The 22892-nt window shown below is 47.6% G+C and overlaps 1 protein-coding gene and 2 non-coding genes across 8 annotated transcripts in view; all 3 read right to left on the minus strand.

Annotated features, from left to right (window-relative positions):
• Positions 1 to 22892, minus strand: part of ZFR (zinc finger RNA binding protein) — a 51445-nt gene that overhangs the window by 13670 nt on the left and 14883 nt on the right. For 4 of the 6 annotated variants that reach the window (XM_073681415.1, XM_073681418.1, XM_073681420.1 and 1 more), the window contains exons 2-16: positions 21153 to 21284; positions 15272 to 15353; positions 13169 to 13451; positions 12952 to 13096; positions 11865 to 12113; positions 11478 to 11722; positions 10914 to 11105; positions 10262 to 10526; positions 9993 to 10180; positions 6800 to 6919; positions 6565 to 6710; positions 6295 to 6457; positions 3920 to 4137; positions 3667 to 3817; positions 2701 to 2842 (exon numbers count right to left, since the gene is read on the minus strand). In XM_073681415.1, coding sequence (XP_073537516.1) covers positions 2701 to 2842; positions 3667 to 3817; positions 3920 to 4137; positions 6295 to 6457; positions 6565 to 6710; positions 6800 to 6919; positions 9993 to 10180; positions 10262 to 10526; positions 10914 to 11105; positions 11478 to 11722; positions 11865 to 12113; positions 12952 to 13096; positions 13169 to 13451; positions 15272 to 15353; positions 21153 to 21189 — 2626 coding nt within the window. In that variant the 5' untranslated portion in view covers positions 21190 to 21284. The remainder of the gene's footprint in view (positions 1 to 2700; positions 2843 to 3666; positions 3818 to 3919; positions 4138 to 6294; positions 6458 to 6564; positions 6711 to 6799; positions 6920 to 9992; positions 10181 to 10261; positions 10527 to 10913; positions 11106 to 11477; positions 11723 to 11864; positions 12114 to 12951; positions 13097 to 13168; positions 13452 to 15271; positions 15354 to 21152; positions 21285 to 22892) is intronic. The other 2 variants (XM_073681429.1, XM_073681425.1) reach the window with 2 other exon arrangements.
• On the minus strand, positions 4222 to 4354 carry LOC141174945 (small nucleolar RNA SNORA66). Its single transcript, XR_012252998.1, has one exon. It is a non-coding gene; the product is annotated as a small nucleolar RNA SNORA66 (small nucleolar RNA).
• Positions 11197 to 11328, minus strand: LOC141174956 (small nucleolar RNA SNORA66). Its single transcript, XR_012252999.1, has one exon. It is a non-coding gene; the product is annotated as a small nucleolar RNA SNORA66 (small nucleolar RNA).

A 22892-nucleotide genomic window follows, 5' to 3' on the forward strand; every position in this document is an offset into this window, starting at 1 on the left:
CAGGAAACGGTGAACTCCTGAAGATTGACAGATCGCTCAGGCGGCATGGCGGCGCTGCTGGTCCGGACTCAGCGCTCTCCAATGAAATATTGGAGGAGCACAGAGCTACGGCTCAGCTGCGCTTCTGGCCTAAGAAACCGACCACCTCTGATAAACCACAGCGGTGGCCACTATCCTAGGCAATGAGCTGTAAACTATAAAAACGTAAAATATTTTTGAAGCAAATTGCATAGTTGCTGGTATCTACAAGAACTTTGCAATTTTTCCCATTGAAGAAGCTGAGACAACCCCTTTTAAGGATATCGTTAAGACTTCAGTAATATTTGCAAATCATTTGATTATTAGCTGGAGAACATGCAAAAAAAAAAAAAAATGTACATCACTTTACTCCATTTGTAAACAGCCCTGGTGGTAAGAGGTTAATCATAGAGAGAGACCGCCGTGCCCACACTATTTCATGCTCACGTTAAGGAGAAAAAAAATGGGAGTTTACGCGGTTGCATTTAGTAGTGAATAATGGCCGCAACCGAAACCCTTAAATCTGAGAATTTCTGGCAGCTTGGTCCTCGGTCGACAGAAAGCAACGCTTGCTGGATCCAGTCACGGGAAAATAGTGTGAGCACTGCTTGCGACTGAAGAAGGAAGGAGGGAGGGAGAAGAAGCAGATGCCTGCACTATGCAACCAAACCCCCCATGTGATGAGACGAGGCTGGTGTGACACTGAGCTAAGACAACCTTGGTCAAAAATCCTTCCGATGACTTGGCAGCAATTCCTGGCAGGAGTAATTCTCTGCTACAAGGCTTTATAGAAGGAAAGCTATAAGAGTGGAAGAACACAGATGTACCGGCTGCTGGAGGCACAGCAGCGAGGGTTAAATCAGATCAGTTCATAGGCAAGACTTCAGTGTTCCCATAATACAAGGTGGGAGCAAACACATGCAGAGATGACCCCCGGGCCAAGTCCACCCCCCGGGCCGAGTGATGGGCGTCCAGACAAAGCCTTCCTGAGATTAGGTGACAGCGCGGCAAAAAAAAAAAAAACCTTACTGAAGCGGATCTGGAGGAGAATATCTGCATGGTGTCTGTCCGAAAACCTCCCGGGAGAATTTAGCACCTGATCCACGCTAGGTCAGACAAACGACGCCTTTGTTTCCTTTTTTTTTTTTTTTTTTTATCACAATCAAAACATGCAATAATTAAAAACAGTGGCAATGAATGGGGTGCAGAGTACGTTAGCGAACTACAGGGCTCAGCGTTCCTACAGAATTGTGTGCGGAGCCGCCATAGACATTAGAGCAAAGTCTGCGGGATCACAACAGACTACGTGATCAAGTCAACACTCCCTGAACGTAGCGTCTGATCTGCCAGCATCGTGCTATCGAGCAGATCTATAGGTAGTGTTTGTCTGAAATTTCTGCTCATTCTGGGCTTAAGCGTCCAGTGGGAGGAGCTAGTCAGTGCCTGATAGCTTAGGAGTCCAGTGGGCGGAGCTAGACAATGCTTGATGACTATTCTCCATGCATACTCACACAGGGAAGGATGACATTTACTCCGCCCCCCTGGACTCCTAAGTCAAGACTGAAAGTGGGTTTCAGTCAGTGTTATAAATCCCCCCCCCCCTCAAAAAAGTGTAATTACTGAAACACTAAGTAATAAGGAGAGCTGATAGAAGAGTTTGTAATGTGACATGGCTAAACTCAGCTGTGCTGCCCTCCTCCCCACACAGACTCATGCAGGATGTCAGAGCTATATCCTTACATCTCACACACTGAGAAAACTGCTCTACGCTATGGTGGGGGCGTGTTCTTATTTCCTGTTAGTGTGGCTGCCTGCTTTTGATTGGTTAGCATCATACAGGGAGAAGAAGTACACACCCCCAGGGAAAACTGTCTCATAACACCCACTTGGACTTAAAAATTTACTCATTAGGTTCCAAATACTTTTATTGCTAATGTCTCCGCAAGAGACGAGGAATTAAAAAAAAATAGAAATAAATTAAGATTTATTCTGCTCTGCAGCTACTATTACATCGTGTGTCCAGTTCAACAAGAAAGGTCCTCTTTAAATACATCTTAGTATAAACCAAAATGCACTACCAAAAAGTGCAAGAAGTGTTCAGGGGATTATTTTGTATAAATATCGATCAGAAATTGTCTGATGAAATCAGGCTTTAGTCTAATGTCCTTGTGCGGCATAATGCACCAGCTCTATGGTTGTACCTGTAATGAGTCCTCTATTATCAGCAGTGATATATAACACTTTGCTCGTCACCTCGTCACCAGCTAAGGAAACAAAATGTCGCTCTATCTGACCTACATAGCAACAGACCCAACATACGGCAGACACGGACCATGCGGCTCCTGGGCTCCCGGCCTGTGGAGGTCTCCAGAGTGTTACACAATGTACTAGGACCGCCACACTGGTGTCACATCGTTTCATATCAAAGATGCTAAAAGTTTCCCACCTTTCCTAAAGTTTTGGTCGAGTGTAAAGAAGAGTTACGAATTAATGGGGACAAGAAAAAAAAATCCAAAAACGAACACGTCTCCCTCCCCCTCCCTGATACTATGGATCTGCATCTCGCATGAGCAGAGATGACACCATGTGTGCGCTTGACTTCAACTAATACATATTATCCCCCAAAAATATAATATAATGAGGAAATGTAGCAATCATGAGAGCAACATTGTTTTTTCCAACCTCCGTCCCGCATGCTCTCCTCTCTGATGACCGGGGAGGTCAGGGTTATGGTGACCTGCATTTTAGGTTCTGCACAAGAATTCAAAATGATGGCCGACTCAGGAACAGAGCTGGACACCTCGTACTTGTCAGGGCTGATCACCTGCAGGAAGGAGAACGGGAGACGTCAGCATGCGGCATATGTAATACTCAATGACTGCCAAAACCCACGATTTGAAGAGTGTTTCTGTGTAAGACTGGGCCCAAATCACACCTGAGCAATGTCTGGGACTAGTTTCTCCATACAGGAGGTATCTTGAAGCTTCATCACTCACAAAGGCTTTTGTACAAAGTATTAAATACATTTCAGCAAATGTGTTCAATCCTTTTTCCTGTGTCATTTCTCATTATTACACATAATTTATGGACATCTATGGTCTGAATTTTTGCCTGTGTGGATTGAATGGGTTGTTACCGAGATCTGGTGAGAATTTCATGTCAATAGCACCATTAGAAATATATTAGCTTAGAAAATTGCTGACGTGTTCAATACTTATTTCACCCGCTGTAGGTGCCATAGTAGCTACTGTCAACAAGATTTGAGTTTTAAAGGGTTATTCCCATCTTTAAAAACATGGGTATGAAAGGATAGCGTTTCTTAAATAAAAGCAATTCTGCAATTTACTGCTAGTCGTTCTTGAGAAATCAACATTCGTTGCCTTGGAGACCAACCACCGCTGCTAGATAGATCATGTGCAGTGCTTACAAGTGCTTTTCTATTGAGCTTGTAAGTGCTGTTTTGGAGCTGGCAAGGTTCGCTGGAGCGCACAGTTTGTTCCCAACCCCAACCAGCTTCAGAGCAGTGCTTACAAGCTAGACAGCAGCGGTGGTCTGTCTCCTAGGCAACAAACGCTAAACAGGGAAAAAAATATATTTATTGTCAAGAAAGGCTGCAAAGCGTAAAACTCTTCTCACGTCAGCACGTACCGCCAGCTGTTTAGGAAGGTTTTCAGCGATGCGTGTGAGCAATGTCCTGCTCGGCTTCTCCGCGCAGAGCAGCACCAGGCTGACGTTTCTATCACCCCGTAGCAGCAATCCTTTAGCCAACACGCCGACACGCAAAACTCCTTTCAGAGCCCTGGAAAGAAGGAAGGAAACCATATAACCATATATATCTTCTCACCTAAAAACAACAATAATGGAGGGCAGAACATTAATTTACAGCCACTCGGAGCCGCACCTGTCCTTAGTTGGGTCTTTCTTCTCTTCGGGCTCTTTCCCAGGCTCCTTCCCCTTAGTCTTGTCCTGGTCAGTCATGGTGTCTGACACAAGTTTCAGCGCTCGTTCAGTGAGAGACACTATTTTCTGTACGGCCTGGAGCTCGTCCTCCGTCGGGTATATAGCAGCGTGCTTGGTCATAACGTAGCGGTCGTCCGAAGAGTCGGGTCTGCGCAGGGGCTGTGAGCACATCCAAAGGGTTAACTCAGCGATTACAGAATAATATCAGATCACAGGAAAAAATATTCGGAAGTGAGAAAAAAAAAATGTAGGAGAAGGTAATATATAACCCAAAAGACCGACCTTCAAGGCTAAAATATAACCTCTTCTGTTAATTTTGCAAACGTGTTCCCTTTGCAACTGCAACATCATGCAGAGCCAGTGATCTAGTTTGCAGAAAGAGAGAATGTGCCAGAAACTAGAGTAAGGCTGTGTGCACACACTGAGCATTGGATGCAGAAGTTTCTGCATTTCTTGGCAGGAAAAAATGCAGCGGAAAAACATGCGTTTTTTTGCATTTTTCGACAACAATGAATGCAATGTCGGCAGAGCAGGCCCGTCGGCAGAGCAGGCCCGTCGGCAGACAATTACACAACCCCTCGGCACATTATAAAATTGCACCCTGTGGAGCTTATTGAACAGCTTTTTATGATTAAATAAATGAGTTAAGTGAATGACGTGGAGTCCCCCCCCCAGTCCCTGTAACCAGCAAAGGTAAAGCAGACAGCTTTGGGCTGATATTATCAGGCTGGGAAGGTCCATGGTTATTGGGCCCTTCCCAGCCTAAAAATAGAAGTCCGCAGTCGCCCCAGAAGTGGCGCATCACATGAGATGCTCCAATGCTGGCGCTTCACTTTTGCTATTCCTGATTGCCCTGGTGTGGTGGTAATTAGGGTAATGGTGCTTGGAGTTGAGGTCAGCTGTGAATTGTCCAAAAACACAGCTGACATCAATCCCAGGTGTCCGTAATGGAGAGGATGGATTACTAGCCCAGAAAAGAAAAAAAACAAAAACACAAAAATACTTTATTGAAATAAACACTTCCCGATACTATCCCGCGTTCACCATTTTATTAAAAAAAAATAAGTTCCCACACAGGTCCGCTGTAGTCCACTGAATTCGGAGTAGTCCAGACCGTGGATTGACCAGGAATGTCTGAAGAGCGGTCACATTACTGACGTCACCGCTCTGCAGAGGGATGAGTGACCCCGCGCTTCTGCAGAGCGGTGACGTCAGTAATGTGACTGCTCTTCAGACGGTCCTGGTCACTCCACGGTCTGGACTATGCCGGATTCGGTAGACCATGGCAGACTTGCGTGGGAACTTTTTTTTTTTTCAATAAAGTGGTGAGCTAGGTATAGTGTCGGGGAGTGTTTATTTCACTAAGTATTTTTGTGTATTTTTTTTTTTTTTCTTCTTTCTTATTGGGTTTAGTAATGGGGGTGACTGATAGACACCTCTCCATCACTAGCATCAGGGCTTGATGTCAGCTGTGATTTTGGACAATTCACAGCTGACATCAACTCCAGGCACCATTAGCTCGATTGCTACCACACCAAGGGGATTTGGAAGCGCCAGAATTGGAGCATCTAATGTGATGCGCCACTCGTGGAGCGGCTGCAGGCTGGTGTTATTAGGCTGGGAAGGGCCCAATAACCATGGACCTTCCCAGCCCGATATCAGCCCACAGCTGTCTGCTTTACCTTGCTGGTTACCAACAATAGGAGAAACCCGACGTCGTTATTTCTATTTATTTAATCATTAAAAAGCTGTCTAATAGGCACCAGAGTGCATTCTTATATGTTGGGGGGGGTGCAATTATATGTCTATTTATATCTATCGCTACAGAATTTACTGCTGTGTAAAAACGCAGGCAAAAAATGTTGCAAATCTGCAATCATTTTTAGACCTCCGTTTTTATAGTGTGTTTAACTGGCTTCATTGAAGTCAATGGGTGAAATAACGCTGCAAAAAAGGTGAAAGAATTGACACGCTGCAGATCTGAATCTGCAAGTCAACAAAAAGCACCGTGTGCACGAGACTTCAGGATTCTCATTCACTTTTCTGGCATCAGGAAACTCTTCAGGTTTTGTGACAAATACGTGCGAAGTGTGCACACATGCCTAAAGTGACAAATGAAAATCTAGATACAGGGATTGTTTCTCAAAAAATCATAGATGTCATTTATTGGGATCAGTGCAATAGACCCTAAACCAGATCCATAATGTAGCATCCGGCAATGTACTAAAAAGGAGTTGCAGAAAGTTTCGTAATCGACAACTCCCATTTATGTTCATAAGGGTATAGAAATGGAAGATAAGCATGGATAAAACTCACAGTCAGTCCTTGAGGTTGAGGTGGCATTCCTGGCCTCACTCCCAGCAACCCTGGTGGCCCTGGAGGTCCATGATGATAGCCACCATCTGGGCCTCTGCGTCGGTCATCCCAGTGATGCTGCTCCTCCTCCATACGCCTCCAATACATGTCCTCTTCATAGCGCCTTCGGGGCAGAAAACGGAATGGTTATGGCTCAATATTGTGTTAAAAGCGTGTAAAAGGGACGTATAAGACTTCAGTGATGGCAGATCACGGAGCAGGTGCTCTCACCTCATCTCCATCCTCCACCGCTCCTCTTCCTCTCTCCTTCTCCAGTACTCCTCTTTCTGCATCTGTTTCCTCATCTTCTCTTCCTGAATTTTCCTGGCTCGAATACTCGGCTTCACTTCCACTTGCAAATCTGGATTGACCTTTTTCTGTTTGTGAAAACATAGAAACACTCTGGTTATAGGTTAATTACACAGTGTGGAGGTCAAGTCTTGTGCGAGGAGCCGCCGTCACTCACCTTGTACTGCAGCCGGTGCCGCCGTCCTTTCAGATGCATCTCCTTGGCGTTGGGATCGTTGAAGCTGCACTCGCACAGCTTGCAGTGGAATCGGATCACTTTTCCTTCATCGTTTCTAACCTGAAAAAGAAAGCTCGGCTTTAGGACCGGCCCCATTTCCTGAACACCATCTTAGCATTAGCTCACTTCTACAATTTTTGAGGATATCCACATTTACACAAGTTAAAAGCGTTCACCAGAAAAAATAAGGGGGAGGGTGGGGGGGAGGGGCACCAGCGGGATTCCGATACAAAGGGGGAGGGGGGGGACCAGCGGGAGCCCGATACAAAGGGGGAGGGGGGGGACCAGCGGCATTCCGATACAAAGGGGGAGGGGGGGGGGGGGGAATCAGCAGGAGCCCGATACAAAGGGGGAGGGGGGGGGGGTCAGCGGGAGCCCGATACAAAGGGGAAGGGGGACCAGCGGGAGCCCGATACAAAGGGGGAGAGGGACCAGCGGGAGCCCGATACAAAGGGGGAGAGGGACCAGCGGGAGCCCGATACAAAGGGGGAGGGGGGGGGGGGGGGGTCAGCAGGAGCCCGATACAAAGGGGGAGGGGGACCAGCGGGAGCCCGATACAAAGGGGGAGGGGGACCAGCGGGAGCCCGATACAAAGGGGGAGGGGGACCAGCGGGAGCCCGATACAAAGGGGGAGGGGGACCAGCGGGAGCCCGATACAAAGGGGGAGGGGGGGGGGACCAGCGGGAGCCCGATAGAAAGGGGGAGGGGGGCGACCAGCGGGAGCCTGATACAAAGGGGGAGGGAGGGGGACCAGCGGGAGCCCGATAGAAAGGGGGAGGGGGGCGACCAGCGGGAGCACGATACAAAGGGGGAGGGGGGCGACCAGCGGGAGCACGATACAAAGGGGGAGGGGGGGGCGACCAGCGGGAGCACGATACAAAGGGGGAGGGGGGGGCGACCAGCGGGAGCACGATACAAAGGGGGAGTGGGGGGCGACCAGCGGGAGCACGATACAAAGGGGGAGGGGGGGGCGACCAGCGGGAGCACGATACAAAGGGGGAGGGGGGGGCGACCAGCGGGAGCACGATACAAAGGGGGAGGGGGGGGCGACCAGCGGGAGCACGATACAAAGGGGGGGGGGGGGGCGACCAGCGGGAGCACGATACAAAGGGGGAGGGGGGGGCGACCAGCGGGAGCACGATACAAAGGGGGAGGGGGGGCGACCAGCGGGAGCACGATACAAAGGGGGAGGGGGGGGTGACCAGCGGGAGCACGATACAAAGGGGGAGGGGGACCAGCGGGAGCCCGATACATAGGGGGACCAGCGGGAGCCCGATACAAAGGGGGAGGGGGACCAGCGGGAGCCCGATACAAAGGGGGAGGGGGACCAGCGGGAGCCCGATACAAAGGGGGAGAGGGACCAGCGGGAGCCCGATACAAAGGGGGAGGGGGGCGACCAGCGGGAGCCCGATACAAAGGGGGAGGGAGGGGGACCAGCGGGAGCCCGATAGAAAGGGGGAGGGGGGCGACCAGCGGGAGCACGATACAAAGGGAGAGGGGGGGGGGGGCGACCAGCGGGAGCACGATACAAAGGGGGAGGGGGGGGGCGACCAGCGGGAGCACGATACAAAGGGGGAGGGGGGGGGGGCGACCAGCAGGAGCACGATACAAAGGGGGAGGGGGGGGCGAGCAGCGGGAGCACGATACAAAGGGGGAGGGGGGGCGACCAGCGGGAGCACGATACAAAGGGGGAGGGGGGGGGTGACCAGCGGGAGCACGATACAAAGGGGGAGGGGGACCAGCGGGAGCCCGATACATAGGGGGAGGGGGACCAGCGGGAGCCCGATACAAAGGGGGAGGGGGACCAGCGGGAGCCCGATACAAAGGGGGAGGGGGACCAGCGGGAGTCCCATACAAAGGGGGAGGGGGACCAGCGGGAGTCCCATACAAAGGGGGAGGGGGACCAGCGGGAGTCCCATACAAAGGGGGAGGGGGACCAGCGGGAGTCCCATACAAAGGGGGAGGGGGACCAGCGGGAGTCCCATACAAAGGGGGAGGGGGACCAGTGGGAGCCCGATACAAAGGGGGAGGGGGACAAGCAGGAGCCCGATACGGGGAGGTGCCTGCATCAATCAGCAGAACGGAGCACAGTTTTTCACATTATAGAATTAAGAGCCAAGCTCAGCCGCCCTCCATTCATTTTCTATGGGGCTGCCGAACTTTTTGTGGTAACCCCTGTGGAATGGAGCGGCGGTCGAGCTTGCGCACTGTTGCTCCCTTCTAACGGAGATGAAAGTGCCTCTTCTGCTGATTGATGAGAGTCCAGTGGTTGAACCCCAATAGGAGCTGCACTCGAGGATCAATATATTACGGCCCCAATCAACGCTTGCACTCGAGGATCAATAACTTATCACCTATCCACTGGATAGTTCGTTACCTGTTTTCACCAGAGAGCTCCTTTAAAGAACATCAAAGTTTCATTCCTGTTATTTAAAGTTAGGACGTCTGTCGGACCACCAACAATCCAGAGAACAGGGACCCTCTCTAGCCAGTCGTACCTAATCAGTGGCCATTCGAGTGAGCTGCTGCCCCATTCATGGTCCGTGGGACAGCCCATAAATAATGACCGGAGCAGAGGCGCGCATGCACGCTCCATTGGAAAGAGGCATTTCTAAGCCACAATTTTTGGGATCAGCAAGTAATCAAATGTCCCATTCATTAAAAAATCCAGAACGGTGCGATAACTACTTAGGTGACTGGAAATGTATGAGAATTTCGGGAGCAGAAATAATTGGATATGAAAAGTGTTCATTTTGCACGCAAAATCCGCCGAGCGGATAACTGCAGGAGTGATCGCTGCCAAGTGTCAGGTTGTGAGCGAATACTGCTGACATTCTCTCTCATTAGAGATGGCTGCATTTGGAAATAAGAGAAGAGCGGGGGCTCTGGGACGCTGCTGCCAAGAGCCGAGCAGCTATGTGTGTGGGAAGCGGGAGGAAGAAAGATTCAATGCAATATGGTGTTTTGAAAAATTCAATACCCATGAGAACGACATTCTCTCCTGACCCCGGGTAGCACTGCTACTTGGCTGAGCGCTAACAACTAAGGCACAATTTATGTTAACGGTTTGTTATATAGGTGCAGACAGTGACGATTTCTGTGTACGTGGCGATCATGTCGCCCGGGAACGCACCTCTTCAACATAATCGTGGCCAACGGGCTGGACATCGCTCTGCAGGGCGGCCAGGGTCTGTGCTGCTTCCGACATCGGATCCATCTTGACTTCCTGCGACTGCACACTGGCGTTCGCTGCGACCTTAGCGCCGTCTGTCATCTTACTGTCTTCGCTCTTCGTTCCAGTGGACTGAAGCTTATTCCCACCTAGGAATGAACACACAATGAATACATGGAGGACCGTCAGCTTCATAACACTGACGACGATCCTTATCCCCCCCCACTTGCCTATGAAGGTTATTTTTGGTGTGGTTATTTTCTTCACAATGCTGTTAGATGAGATGGTGGACATTTTGCTTGCGCTCGAGGAGCTAGAAGTGGACGTAAGGAGTTTTGCAGCAGCTGTGGTAACGGATGAGCCCCCGTTAGTGCTGGAGGTGCTGCTGGCTGAGGACGCGGTCTTGGAGACAGCAGCTGAGGTGACAGATTGGTTCACCACGTTTGGTTCGGTGGATGGAATGGGTTTGCCCAGCTTGGTGTGCAGCTTTACAACCTGAGGGAAAAAAAATGTTCACGTTTGTGAGGCCGAGAAAATCCAACTTATAAAACAAATGGCCTGAAGAACAAGGATGATATCTTCATACTAATAAAACCATGTTAAAGTAGTACTCTAACTTCTCCTATGTTGAGGATTTTCAGTTGAAATCCCTCTGTTGCTTCCCTTCCCCACCTGTCATCTTTGATCAATGCATTGTATAAGATATAGCCTAACACTGCTCACCCCGCCTCCTTTTTATGGGTGTCTCCTCTCACAAGCAGGAGGCAGGGTGAGCAGATTTAGGCTACATCTCATACAATGCAGCGGCTGCGGTCTGTGCTTCTCGGGGGCTAGGCTTGCTTATCTGGGTTTTGTGTAGCCATTACAGAAAGGCGAATGTACCTTCTGGTGTTTAGCGCCTCTGATGTGGGCAGCATACGCATCTGCGCCTGTGCAAGAGACATCGCAGAGCTCACAGCGGAGCTGATTCTGGGTCCCGCGGATAGCTGTGCTGCTGCTGGTTGTGTTTTGGGAGGCTTTTAAGGCGGCTTCTTTTTTCTTGTGCTTCTGTCCTTCTAAATGCTCCTTATAGGTCTGTTATTTATCAAAGAAATTGAGATTAAGATAAAAAAATTTTTTTAATAAAATTGACAAAACACACGACTCTTAAATTATAAGTATCTAAGCCTGTTATGTAGAAACACAAAGCAGCAGAAATAAATCCTAATGCTTTTTTTCATTTCTACAAAATTTACTGTAGCAAACGTGTTCCCCTCGCTTCTGCGACTGGCTGCAGAGCTAGTGATCTAGTTTGCAAATGACTACGGAGACATTAGTAGTATGTACCGGTGTATGTGGGAGTTACTACTTTCCTAGGCCTTTATCTAGGTTAATAACACGGCACGGTGAGATCACAGCGGCACCCGCTGAGCCAGATTACTCCATGTAAACAGATCTAAGGGTCACCTGGGGTCCGGCACAGCTAATCTTGCAGACATCACAGTAATGGATCTGAGGTGGCTTCGGTGGCTGTTTAAGCTTAAGTTGCTTATTCTGAAACGGAGCCTTTTTTGTAAAGTTGGTCCCAGTCCAGGCAGCGGTGGCTGCGGCCGCAGCTGCCGCCGCTGCTTGTTTTTGCTGTTGCTGCTGCTGTTGATAGTAGGAAGATGCGGCTGAATACACCGCGGCTTCGTAACCAGAGTAAGTCGTACCTGTTGGAAAATATGGGAAAAATCATTATCGATGAAGACGGGATCCATCCATGTTGTAAAAATCAAATGTAATGATATGGAGACTGATGGCGCAGCAGGGTACAGTAAAGCGGGCACATATAGACTGGGATGAGCTGCTTACCAGAGTAGGTGACAGCAGTTGTGCTGTAGGTGGCGCTCTGACTGTAGGAGGGCACCACGGTGGCGGCAGCAGCGACAGGTTGCACAGTGGAGGATACGGGGTATATAGAGAAGGTAGTTGTGACCGGACACGGGTTGGCAGGTTTGATTGCCGTCACCTGACGCGTCTGCTGCGCTTGCGTGTACTGTGCGGCTCCCTGGCTGTAACCGGCCTTGGGGGCAACTGGAAGAGACAAGGCGAAAGGAGCTGCTACACGAGAGGAAGAGGAGATGTATTGCAGAAAACAATGGAGGTTTAGTTGCTCGCTTCTGGGTAATGGTTTATAAACTTATCAGTAAAATATCTGTACAATATGAAAATTACAATATTTTACACCAGTGGCCGAAACATCATCATTTCTGACCAACGTTAACATTAGCAAGTCACAAGCATGCAGTATGTGCGTCCAGTGTGCAAAGGAGAAACAGTCTGGTGCGGACCAGGATTTCCAGACCACCTGGAGAAGGGTCCGTAAATCACAAGCAGTGTGAATACAGTCTTAAGTGGGTTGTTCGGGCAGATGGAAAAAGTTCCCCCTGTGCAGGCACAGACCCCGGAGCGGACGGCGCTGGATCCAGGTGGAGTATTACTTCAGATGTTATTTTTTACAGCAGCGGTGAACTTTTTTTATTTTGCCTGGATAACCCCTTTAAATGGCTTTGTGCCTTTTCCTCTTTTTGCAACACTGGCTTTAATAAACTCCGTGTGTCTTAGAAGAACACCACAGCAGGAAAGTTGATGAAAAAACAAAAACCCCATAACCCTCGCCTGTCCAGTAGCCGCAGTGTGTGTTTACTCCCCTGTAGCCGTACATGTGAACCGCTGCAGACTATGGGCACAGCACAGATGCTAGCGATTGGCAGCAGCGGTCACGTAGATGCAGGTAAGTAAACCAAGAGCAACAGGGCCCATCACAGCCTCGTCGCTGGAGTGCAGAGAAATGAACAGAAGGGTTTTATTTTTACCAACTTCTCTGCCATTTTCAACATTTGTTAACCCCTTTAACATTTGATTACTATCCCCCACAGGATATGATATAGTGACCTACCTGTCTGGTAGTAGGACTCGGCCACGGACGGCTGGGGCTGTGCAGCAGCGGCTACGGCGGCAGCAGTGGCGGTCGGCTGCTGGTAGTACTGCTTGCTGTCGTATGTCACAGCGGGCGCCGTGGACCTCACGTAAGAATAAGAGTCCTGGAGAAAAAAAAATGTAATGAAGTGATTTGTGTAGAAGTGCAGAATGTGTTACCACCTTTGTTACCGTACCTGGTAGTTCTGTGTAGTCACGGGGGGCGGTGGTGGTGGCGCCTCCTGCTGCCGCTGTGCGTAGCCGTAATCTGTGGCGGTGTGAGCTGTGGGGTAGCCACCGTAAGCTGCAGCGGTTGCAGCAGCGGCCACAGCGACTGGCGCGGGTCGAGCTACGGCCACGGTGGCTGCTGCGGGGGCATATGCCGCTGTGACCGCGTGGGCGGCTACCGGAGCCTGGTGTACAGTGTAACTACCCACGGTTGTTGGATGGGAATAGGCAACTCCGGAAGCTGGCTGCTGGCTGCGGAGAAAAGACACAAGTCAGTGACGAGGGCCGGACAAAAGCGGGACAGATCTGTGCCTATACAATGTCTGCAGGAGGACGATCCAATGTCGGCCGATCACTAGACTGTATGAAAAGGGTTCCAGACGAGCAACAGACTGGACGAGGGCTGATGCCTTTTGTTTTGGCTCCGACTGGAGACCCCAATGATTTCTCACGACCCATAGTGGCAGCAATGTGGCTCTGAACAAGTCATCAATACAAAATCTACGTATTGCAAGAAAACATACAGCAAGTCTTAAAATGGCTGGGAAATCTCTTGTGGTCACACATGAACGGCAGTCATTGCCGAAGCAAGGACATCTCCAGCAATGCCATAGACCATGAATGGAGCCATGTCGGGCACGTGCAGCCACAGCTCAAGTCTGAGGTGGCATGCAAGGCAACCGTTCTCAGGTTATCTGATAATTTTATAGGCCATAGGAGCTCCGAGATGCCCCCTTGGTACTGAGCTGTGGTCGCACACGTGTACCACCCATTGCCCCATTCATTTTCCACAGGACTGCAGAAAACGTCCGGAGAAAAAGGGAAGAATGCCCCAAGACTCCCATTGCAGGTTCTTCTGCAAGACGCACAGGAGACTGCACGTTCCCAGGAATATCAGGAGAGGAATCCCTCCAACACAACCCTGGGGGGTCTACACTCAGGCTGTGACGAGATATCCCCCCCGAGCATTCACTCACATCAGAGGGGAGAGCGCAAACTCGCTTGCTAGTGTTCACTAAAAATGCCCGTTGTGCCAGACTCCCCGACTGTAGAGTCATCATGGCGTTTTCAGATGAAAAAAAGCAGGGCGGATGACCCATGACAATATGGCCACTGCATCAAGTCCTCTATACAGAAATGCTTATACACTGCAGGCCCGGGAACGAGAAAGTCGAGTCCCCACACATAAAGAACATATCTGGCACAGTAAGGCGGCTTTAAAATAGACAGCACAAAGTAAAAGATGAGTACACGAGAGCAAAGTGGCTCATAAGTGGAGAAAGTGTTGTGACTGAATGTGGCCGGGAGCAACATACATACTCCCAGCCACATTCAGACTAGACGTGTGCAGCCTTGCCCAATGCTGTGCATGTCTAGTCAGAAGGTAGCTGGGAGTATGCATATCGCATACCCGCAGTCATGTGACCGCTCCGAAAGCATTTGCCTAAAACACTAAAAAGTTTGAAAACTGCGATTTTTAAATAAAAAAAATCGTGATATGTACAAAAAAAATATAACATTGCCAAAATGTAATAAAAATAAATAAATTTCATACAAAAACCTAATTTAAACAATAGGTCACTATCTGACGACGTATTCAGTTTAACCATTGAGAGGAGCGAGCAACCTGAGCGGTGCGGCACGCGGCCTAAATGACCGGTGACAGGAGAGAGACCACAACTAAACACCTAAAGGAGCGACGAGCGCCTGTAAATGGCTCCTGCCTGTATAACTCAGGGTCAGAGCTGCACTCATAATTCTGCATTAGTCGGGGGCTTGCCATTTCCTCACAAGCTCATTATTTTTCGTCTTCTGCTGCACCGTCGTTACCCTGCAGATCTTCTCACCAGTATGTTAGAGGGCGAGAAATCACTAATGGATGACGAGTCCTGCGGCATGTGCCGATGTAGGCGCTATGGCCGCAGTCCCGTTTCCAGGCACTTCTACAGCCGCACTTATTTTAGTGAACACGTTCCCCTCGCCTCAGCCGTCGCGTGCCGGACAGCCATGTTGTTTGCACGGCAAAATTCACCACCATGTCCACAACGTTCAGAAGGGGATCAGACTCTTACCTGTACTGAGCTGCACCACCGTGGGTAAATCCAAAGTAGTTGCCAGTAGCCATTTTGGCTTCTTCACCCAGCCGGCTGGGCACTGATTTGGAAAAAAAAAAATTAGAAATATTCCATGAGTCGTAAGAGCAGAGAATACACAGAGGACAAGGGCTGCGTGGGGGAGCGGCGGGCGAGGCGGACACTGGATCCTGCCACTTCCTGAGGGTTACTCTACTATTATCTCCCGTGACACAGCAGCAGCCTCCACTTTACAGCTTAGTGACCAAAGATAATCCATGTGCAGAGCTGGAGCAGTGTGGTTCTCTGCATGGTTTAGAGGCTATTCAGGGTTATTGCACCTTATGCCCCATTCATCTTATAGGGAATCTGTCATCAGGTTTTGCTATGTAATTTGAGAGCAGCATGATATAGACGCAAAGACCCTGATTCCAGTGATGTGTCACTTATTAGGCTGTGTGTTGCTGTTTCAATACAATCAGTGTTTCATCAGCAGGAGATTATCACTACAGGACTAGGTGTCTTGTGCCACCTGTCCAACCACGCCCTCATCACTGATTGGCTGCTTTCTGGTTATGCAAAGTGTAACACAAGAAGCAGCCAATCAGTGGTGTGGGTGGCGTTATACACAGCTCAACATTCAGAGCTCTGCTAGAGAAAACTGTGATTGTATCACAACTGCTGCACCCAGTAAACTAAGTGACATCGCTGGAATCAGGGTCTCAGCCCCTGCATTATGCTGCTGTTGGATTACATGGCAAACATCTGCTGACTGATTCCCTTTAACAGGAGATAGTCTGCAGTCCCTGAGACAGCACAGATCGAGGCTGCTCCTACACGTATATCGTTTATAAATCGGTAGGAGTCCGGCTCCGGAAGGATCGATGACTGATTTATTGGTCAAGGACCATCCCTTTAAATCTGCATATTTTATAGGATTTATCCTTCTGAAGGGGTCACCAGGCGCTTCCACATCAGAAGCACAAGGCGATGCAGTGAGGCCCTACAGGCGCCATATTTCAGCTGTGTCACTAATAGGGGAACATCTTATTGCGGCTCTTGATGTGAACATGCTTTACCCGAACCTTCCAGCGGTAACGATTAGCCGAGATCCGGAACACATACAAAGTACAATTACATGACAAGTCCAAAAACTTCTCAATAAATAGTAATAAAAAGTAACAAATTCCATAAAGGGGTCGTGCGGCACATATAGTGAGACAAAGGGGTCGTGCGGCACATATAGTGAGACAAAGGGGTCGTGCGGCACATATAGTGAGACAAAGGGGTCGTGCGGCACATATAGTGAGACAAAGGGGTCGTGCGGCACATATAGTGAGACAAAGGGGTCGTGCGGCACATATAGTGAGACAAAGGGGTCGTGCGGCACATATAGTGAGACAAAGGGGTCGTGCGGCACATATAGTGAGACAAAGGGGTCGTGCGGCACATATAGTGAGACAAAGGGGTCGTGCGGCACATATAGTGAGACAAAGGGGTCGTGCGGCACATATAGTGAGACAAAGGGGTCGTGCGGCACATATAGTGAGACAAAGGGGTCGTGCGGCACATATAGTGAGACAAAGGGGTCGTGCGGCACATATAGTGAGACAAAGGGGTCGTGCGGCACATATAGTGAGACAAAGGGGTCGTGCGGCACATATAGTGAGACAAAGGGGTCGTGCGGCACATATAGTGAGACAAAGGGGTCGTGCGGCACATATAGTGAGACAAAGGGGTCGTGCGGCACATATAGTGAGACAAAGGGGTCGTGCGGCACATATAGTGAGACAAAGGGGTCGTGCGGCACATATAGTGAGACAAAGGGGTCGTGCGGCACATATAGTGAGACAAAGGGGTCGTGCGGCACATATAGTGAGACAAAGGGGTCGTGCGGCACATATAGTGAGACAAAGGGGTCGTGCGGCACATATAGTGAGACAAAGGGGTCGTGCGGCACATATAGTGAGACAAAGGGGTCGTGCGGCACATATAGTGAGACAAAGGGGTCGTGCGGCACATATAGTGAGACAAAGGGGTCGTGCGGCACATATAGTGAGACAAAGGGGTCGTGCGGCACATAGTGAGACAAAGGGGTCGTGCGGCACATATAGTGAGACAAAGGGGTCGTGCGGCACATATAGTGAGACAAAGGGGTCGTGCGGCACATATAGTGAGACAAAGGGGTCGTGCGGCACATATAGTGAGACAAAGGGGTCGTGCGGCACATATAGTGAGACAAAGGGGTCGTGCGGCACATATGAGAACCTGCCAGATCACTGTAGCAGCAGCACGTACTACAAGTGCCAGGACACACCCACCTGCACCAAGCAGCTTTACATCAAGCCTCCATATAAACGACAGAGTTCCTTTATAGTATAACTGCACGTTCAGAAAACTTTTTACACGTTATTTATCTTTGTTCGGAGGGGCTACAAGCGACTGAACCCCCACAAACCCTAGAGGAAAGGGGCAGCAGCGCTCTGTGCTGCTCTCCTCGGACTCATCATGCATCAGGTTTTTTGGAGTTAAATTTTACTTTTTATTAATATTATATTTGCAAAAATTCATTGTCTCTTTTGTATTATTTGGGCGATACTTTTTTATGCGTCTTTGACAACATGGATTTGGTTTTTCTTCATTTTTGGACAATTCATCATTTGAGACTTTTGGAAAGTTGCCAATTTTTTTGCACAATTGTTTTCCAGTATTCTTATAGAAACAAGATTTACAGGCGTATTCCCATCTCATTATGTAGTAGGTGCAATAATAATAATAATAATAATAATAATAATAATAATAATAATATTATTATTAACAAATACCTCCAATTACAAATTTAGTATAGTTCTTCTGATTCGCTATGTCTCTTTCCTCATGTGCAGGCATTGCAGGACCTTAGGTATCCATGGTTATGACCACTGATATAGTGACAGTTATTTAGCTAGCTGCTAGGGGTCATAATTATGGATACCTAAGGTCATGCAATGCCTGCACATGAGGAAAGAGACATAGCGAATCAGAAGAACTATACTAAATTGCTGATATTATTAATACACCTACTATATATTGGGATAGGATCTTGGAGATGGGAATACCCCTTTAGGCTATGTGCCCACGATGCAGAAATGCTCAGGATTTTTTCCCGAGCGTTTCTGCATCTCCTCCCTGCGGATTGTACATGCGTTTTTCCTGCCAGGGACATGCGGATGTGAAGCGTTCTTCACATGCATTTTCGCATGCTGGTTGACAAGCACTTTCCAAGCGATTTTAGCATCGGGGCCACAGATCTTGTTGGGACTTGTTCCTACAATCATATACAAAATTATCTGTTTTTCATCCAGAAAAATAATCAATCACACTTTTCTATCCGCTTTTGTTTTTACACAAACAAATAATAAAAAAGGACAATTATAATTTTCTATTTTAATAATTGTACTAATGCAATAAATGTTCAAAAATTAGGGAAATAAGTATGGTAGCACGCATGTGATCTGTTTATTTTTCTGTGCAAAAAAAGTAAGAATCTAGTGCATACGGACATAGATATATCTATCTATATATTATTTTATTACAAAAACATAAAATATATAATTTATTAGTAAAGATATATATATTTAATAAAAAAATTAATATATATTTTATTACATTTTATATATTTTTTTACTAATTATATATGTATATATATTTTAGATATTTTTGTAACAAAATATTTATATACACATATATATAATTTATTAGTAAAAATATAATTGAATAAAAAAAATGAACATATATTTATTTTTTTATTATTTTTTTTATATTTTTAATATATATATACAGTACAGACCAAAAGTTTGGACACACCTTCTCATTTAAAGATTTTTCTGTATTTTCATGACTATGAAAATTGTACATTCACACTGAAGGCATCAAAACTATGAATTAACACATGTGGAATTATATACTTAACAAAAAAGTGTGAAACAACTGAAAATATGTCTTATATTCTAGGTTCTTCAAAGTAGCCACCTTTTGCTTTGCTGACTGCTTTGCACACTCTTGGCATTCTCTTGATGAGCTTCAAGAGGTAGTCACCGGAAATGGTCTTCCAACAATCTTGAAGGAGTTCCCAGAGATGCTTAGCACTTGTTGGCCCTTTTGTCTTCACTCTGTGGTCCAGCTCACCCCCAAACCATCTCGATTGGGTTCAGGTCTGGTGACTGTGGAGGCCAGGTCATCTGGCGTAGCACCCCATCACTCTCCTTCTTGGTCAAATAGCCCTTACACAGCCTGGAGGTGTGTTTGGGGTCATTGTCCCGTTGAAAAATAAATGATGGTCCAACTAAACGCAAACCGGATGGAATAGCATGCCGCTGCAAGATGCTGTGGTAGCCATGCTGGTTCAGTATGCCTTCAATTTTGAATAAATCCCCAACAGTGTCACCAGCAAAGCACCCCCACACCATCACACCTCCTCCTCCATGCTTCACGGTGGGAACCAGGCATGTAGAGTCCATCCGTTCACCTTTTCTGCGTCGTACAAAGACACGGTGGTTGGAACCAAAGATCTCAAATTTGGACTCATCAGACCAAAGCACAGATTTCCACTGGTCTAATGTCCATTCCTTGTGTTCTTTAGCCCAAACAAGTCTCTTCTGCTTGTTGCCTGTCCTTAGCAGTGGTTTCCTAGCAGATATTTTACCATGAAGGCCTGCTGCACAAAGTCTCCTCTTAACAGTTGTTGTAGAGATGTGTCTGCTGCTAGAACTCTGTGTGGCGTTGACCTGGTCTCTAATCTGAGCTGCTGTTAACCTGTGATTTCTGAGGCTGGTGACTCGGATAAACTTATCCTCAGAAGCAGAGGTGACTCTTGGTCTTCCTTTCCTGGGGCGGTCCTCATGTGAGCCAGTTTCTTTGTAGCGCTTGATGGTTTTTGCAACTGCACTTGGGGACAATTTCAAAGTTTTCCTAATTTTTCGCACTGACTGACCTTCATTTCTTTACTTAGAATTTGTATTATGGCAAGAAAAAAGCAGCTAACAGTCTATTCAGTAGGACTATCAGCTGCGTATCCACCAGACTTCTGCACAACACAACTGATGGTCCCAACCCCATTTATAAGGCAAGAAATCCCACTTATTAAACCTGACAGGGCACACCTGTGAAGTGAAAACCATTTCCGGTGACTACCTCTTGAAGCTCATCAAGAGAATGCCAAGAGTGTGCAAAGCAGTCATCAAAGCAAAAGGTGGCTACTTTGAAGAACCTAGAATATAAGACATATTTTCAGTTGTTTCACACTTTTTTGTTAAGTATATAATTCCACATGTGTTAATTCATAGTTTTGATGCCTTCAGTGTGAATGTACAATTTTCATAGTCATGAAAATACAGAAAAATCTTTAAATGAGATGGTGGGTCCAAACTTTTGGTCTGTACTGTATATATGTGTGTGTGTATATATATATATATATATATATATATATATATATATATATATATATATATATATATATATATATATATATATATATATATATATATATATATATATATATACATATACACACACATACATACACACACACAACCCCCCCATTGGTCAGTGCGTAAAACGTTCATGTGAACGACCACATTGGTCAGAGTGCTGTCCCTGTTTTTGATACAGCCCAACTATACGCGTGTCTGAATGAGTCCTTAAACCCCAGAGCTCAGCTCCAAAACCCCCATTCATAAAAGTTCTAAAACGCTGTAAAAAGTTTTCTGAAACTGCAGTTGCAAGTAAAGGCTTGAAAGATTATATCTAAGACACCAGAAGCAGCAAAAGAAACCGTTTCTTAATGCAAGGCTTAGCTTTCTGCAAGACACAAGTATCCAGAAACAAGCAGCCGGGTACTTACCATAGGTGAATGAGACTACAGGGCATATAGGAATCATGGGGTCTTCTTTCTGTTATCAAGCTAGACAATTTCAAAGCCTGGTCATAACTCCCACGGGCAGGAGTGAGAAGTCACAGGGGTTGGTGCAAAAATCTGCAAAGAGAGGAACAGATTCAATTACCGGGAGACGAAATTCCACAACAGAGGGGCTGCAAGCCGCTTACTGTAATCTGCCGTCTTATTGCTGCCTGCTCAGCGCTGATGATGAGGAGGTGGAGGCTGAGAAATGTGGAGACGCAGCTTTTCCCCTCATCACAGGCGTGAGCGAGAAGGTCACACGGCTCCGACTCAAACAAGAAAGAAAATGACAAACAAGCCAGTTACATCGCTAATGATGCGATCAGGGACACGGGCATCATTACCAGCTCAGACACTAAGCGGACCGTGTGGGTCACACAGGGTCACCGGAGCCGTCACCATATGGAGGAGAGAACTCTGCATTTATTATATGGTCACCATGATTCTCCGGGGAAGTGCGTTCACGCAGATACCAAACAAACATAGGTTTATTTATTTATTTAAGTGGTGAAAAATACTCAGAAATTTGCGGTAAATATTTTTTCCTTGTGTCCCCACTTTAGAAGACTCGTAACATTTTCCATTTTCAGTCGATAAGGCTTATTTTTTGCACCCTGAGCCGACAATATAATTGATACCATTTTGGGTACATACAATGCTTTCATCGCCTCTTGTTGCAGTTTTTCGCAGTGTTGTGATGAACAAAAAAACCCTAAAATTTTTGCGTTTAGATTTTTCTCATTGCACAGTTTACCGATCGGGATAATTAATTTTAAATTTTTTTAGATCGGACTTTTATGGACGTTTAGATATCACGTGTATTTTTTTTAATTTTTAACAGGGAAAAAGGTGGGTGATTGAAACATATATTTTTTCAATACTTTGCGTTTTTTATTGAATTTGTTGGTCCCTTAGGGCAGTGGTCCCCAACCTTTTTTGCACCAGGGACCGGCTTGAAGCAAGATCATTTTTCCATGGCCCAGCAAGGAGTGGGTGGGGTGGGCGGGGCTTTGGTCATATGGGGGCGGGGTAATGGAGGGATTTGGAGTTTAGTGCATACTTATCATATAGTGTAGACCAGGTCCCCGCCAGGAGCTATGCCAGGAGCCCCACATAATGTGCTGTGCCAGGAGCCGCATCACTGAGGCCCCATCACGCCCTGCAGCAGGACAGGGCAGCTGTCCTGACAGCGGCTGTTCAGCTGCATTTACTTCATCCCAGGGGCGGACACAGACTGTAGTGGGCCCCTGTGCAAGAAATTTTTGGGGGCCCCCCCCCGCCCTTCATAAGGCAACAAAGTTATGTAAACATAACCCCTCCATGTGCATCTCTCACCCCCGTGCATCTCTCATCCACCCCCCGTGCATCTCTCATCCCCCCCCCGTGCATCTCTCATCTCTCCCCTCCCTCCCATGTGCATCTCTCATCTCTCCCCTCCCTCCCATGTGCATCTCTCATCTCTCCCCTCCCCCCCATGTGCATCTCTCATCTCTCCCCTCCCCCCCATGTGCATCTCTCATCTCTCCCCTCCCCCATGTGCATCTCTCATCTCTCCCCTCCCCCATGTGCATCTCTCATCTCTCCCCTCCCCCATGTGCATCTCTCATCTCTCCCCTCCCCCATGTGTATTTCTCATCTCTCCCCTCCCCCCATGTGCATTTCTCATCTCTCCCCTCCCCCCAT

The sequence above is a fragment of the Phyllobates terribilis genome, unplaced genomic scaffold, assembly GCF_046119375.1.
Source record: "Phyllobates terribilis strain yellow unplaced genomic scaffold, ASM4611937v1 Scaffold_1__5_contigs__length_1240528914, whole genome shotgun sequence".
Classification (NCBI taxonomy): domain Eukaryota; kingdom Metazoa; phylum Chordata; class Amphibia; order Anura; family Dendrobatidae; genus Phyllobates; species Phyllobates terribilis.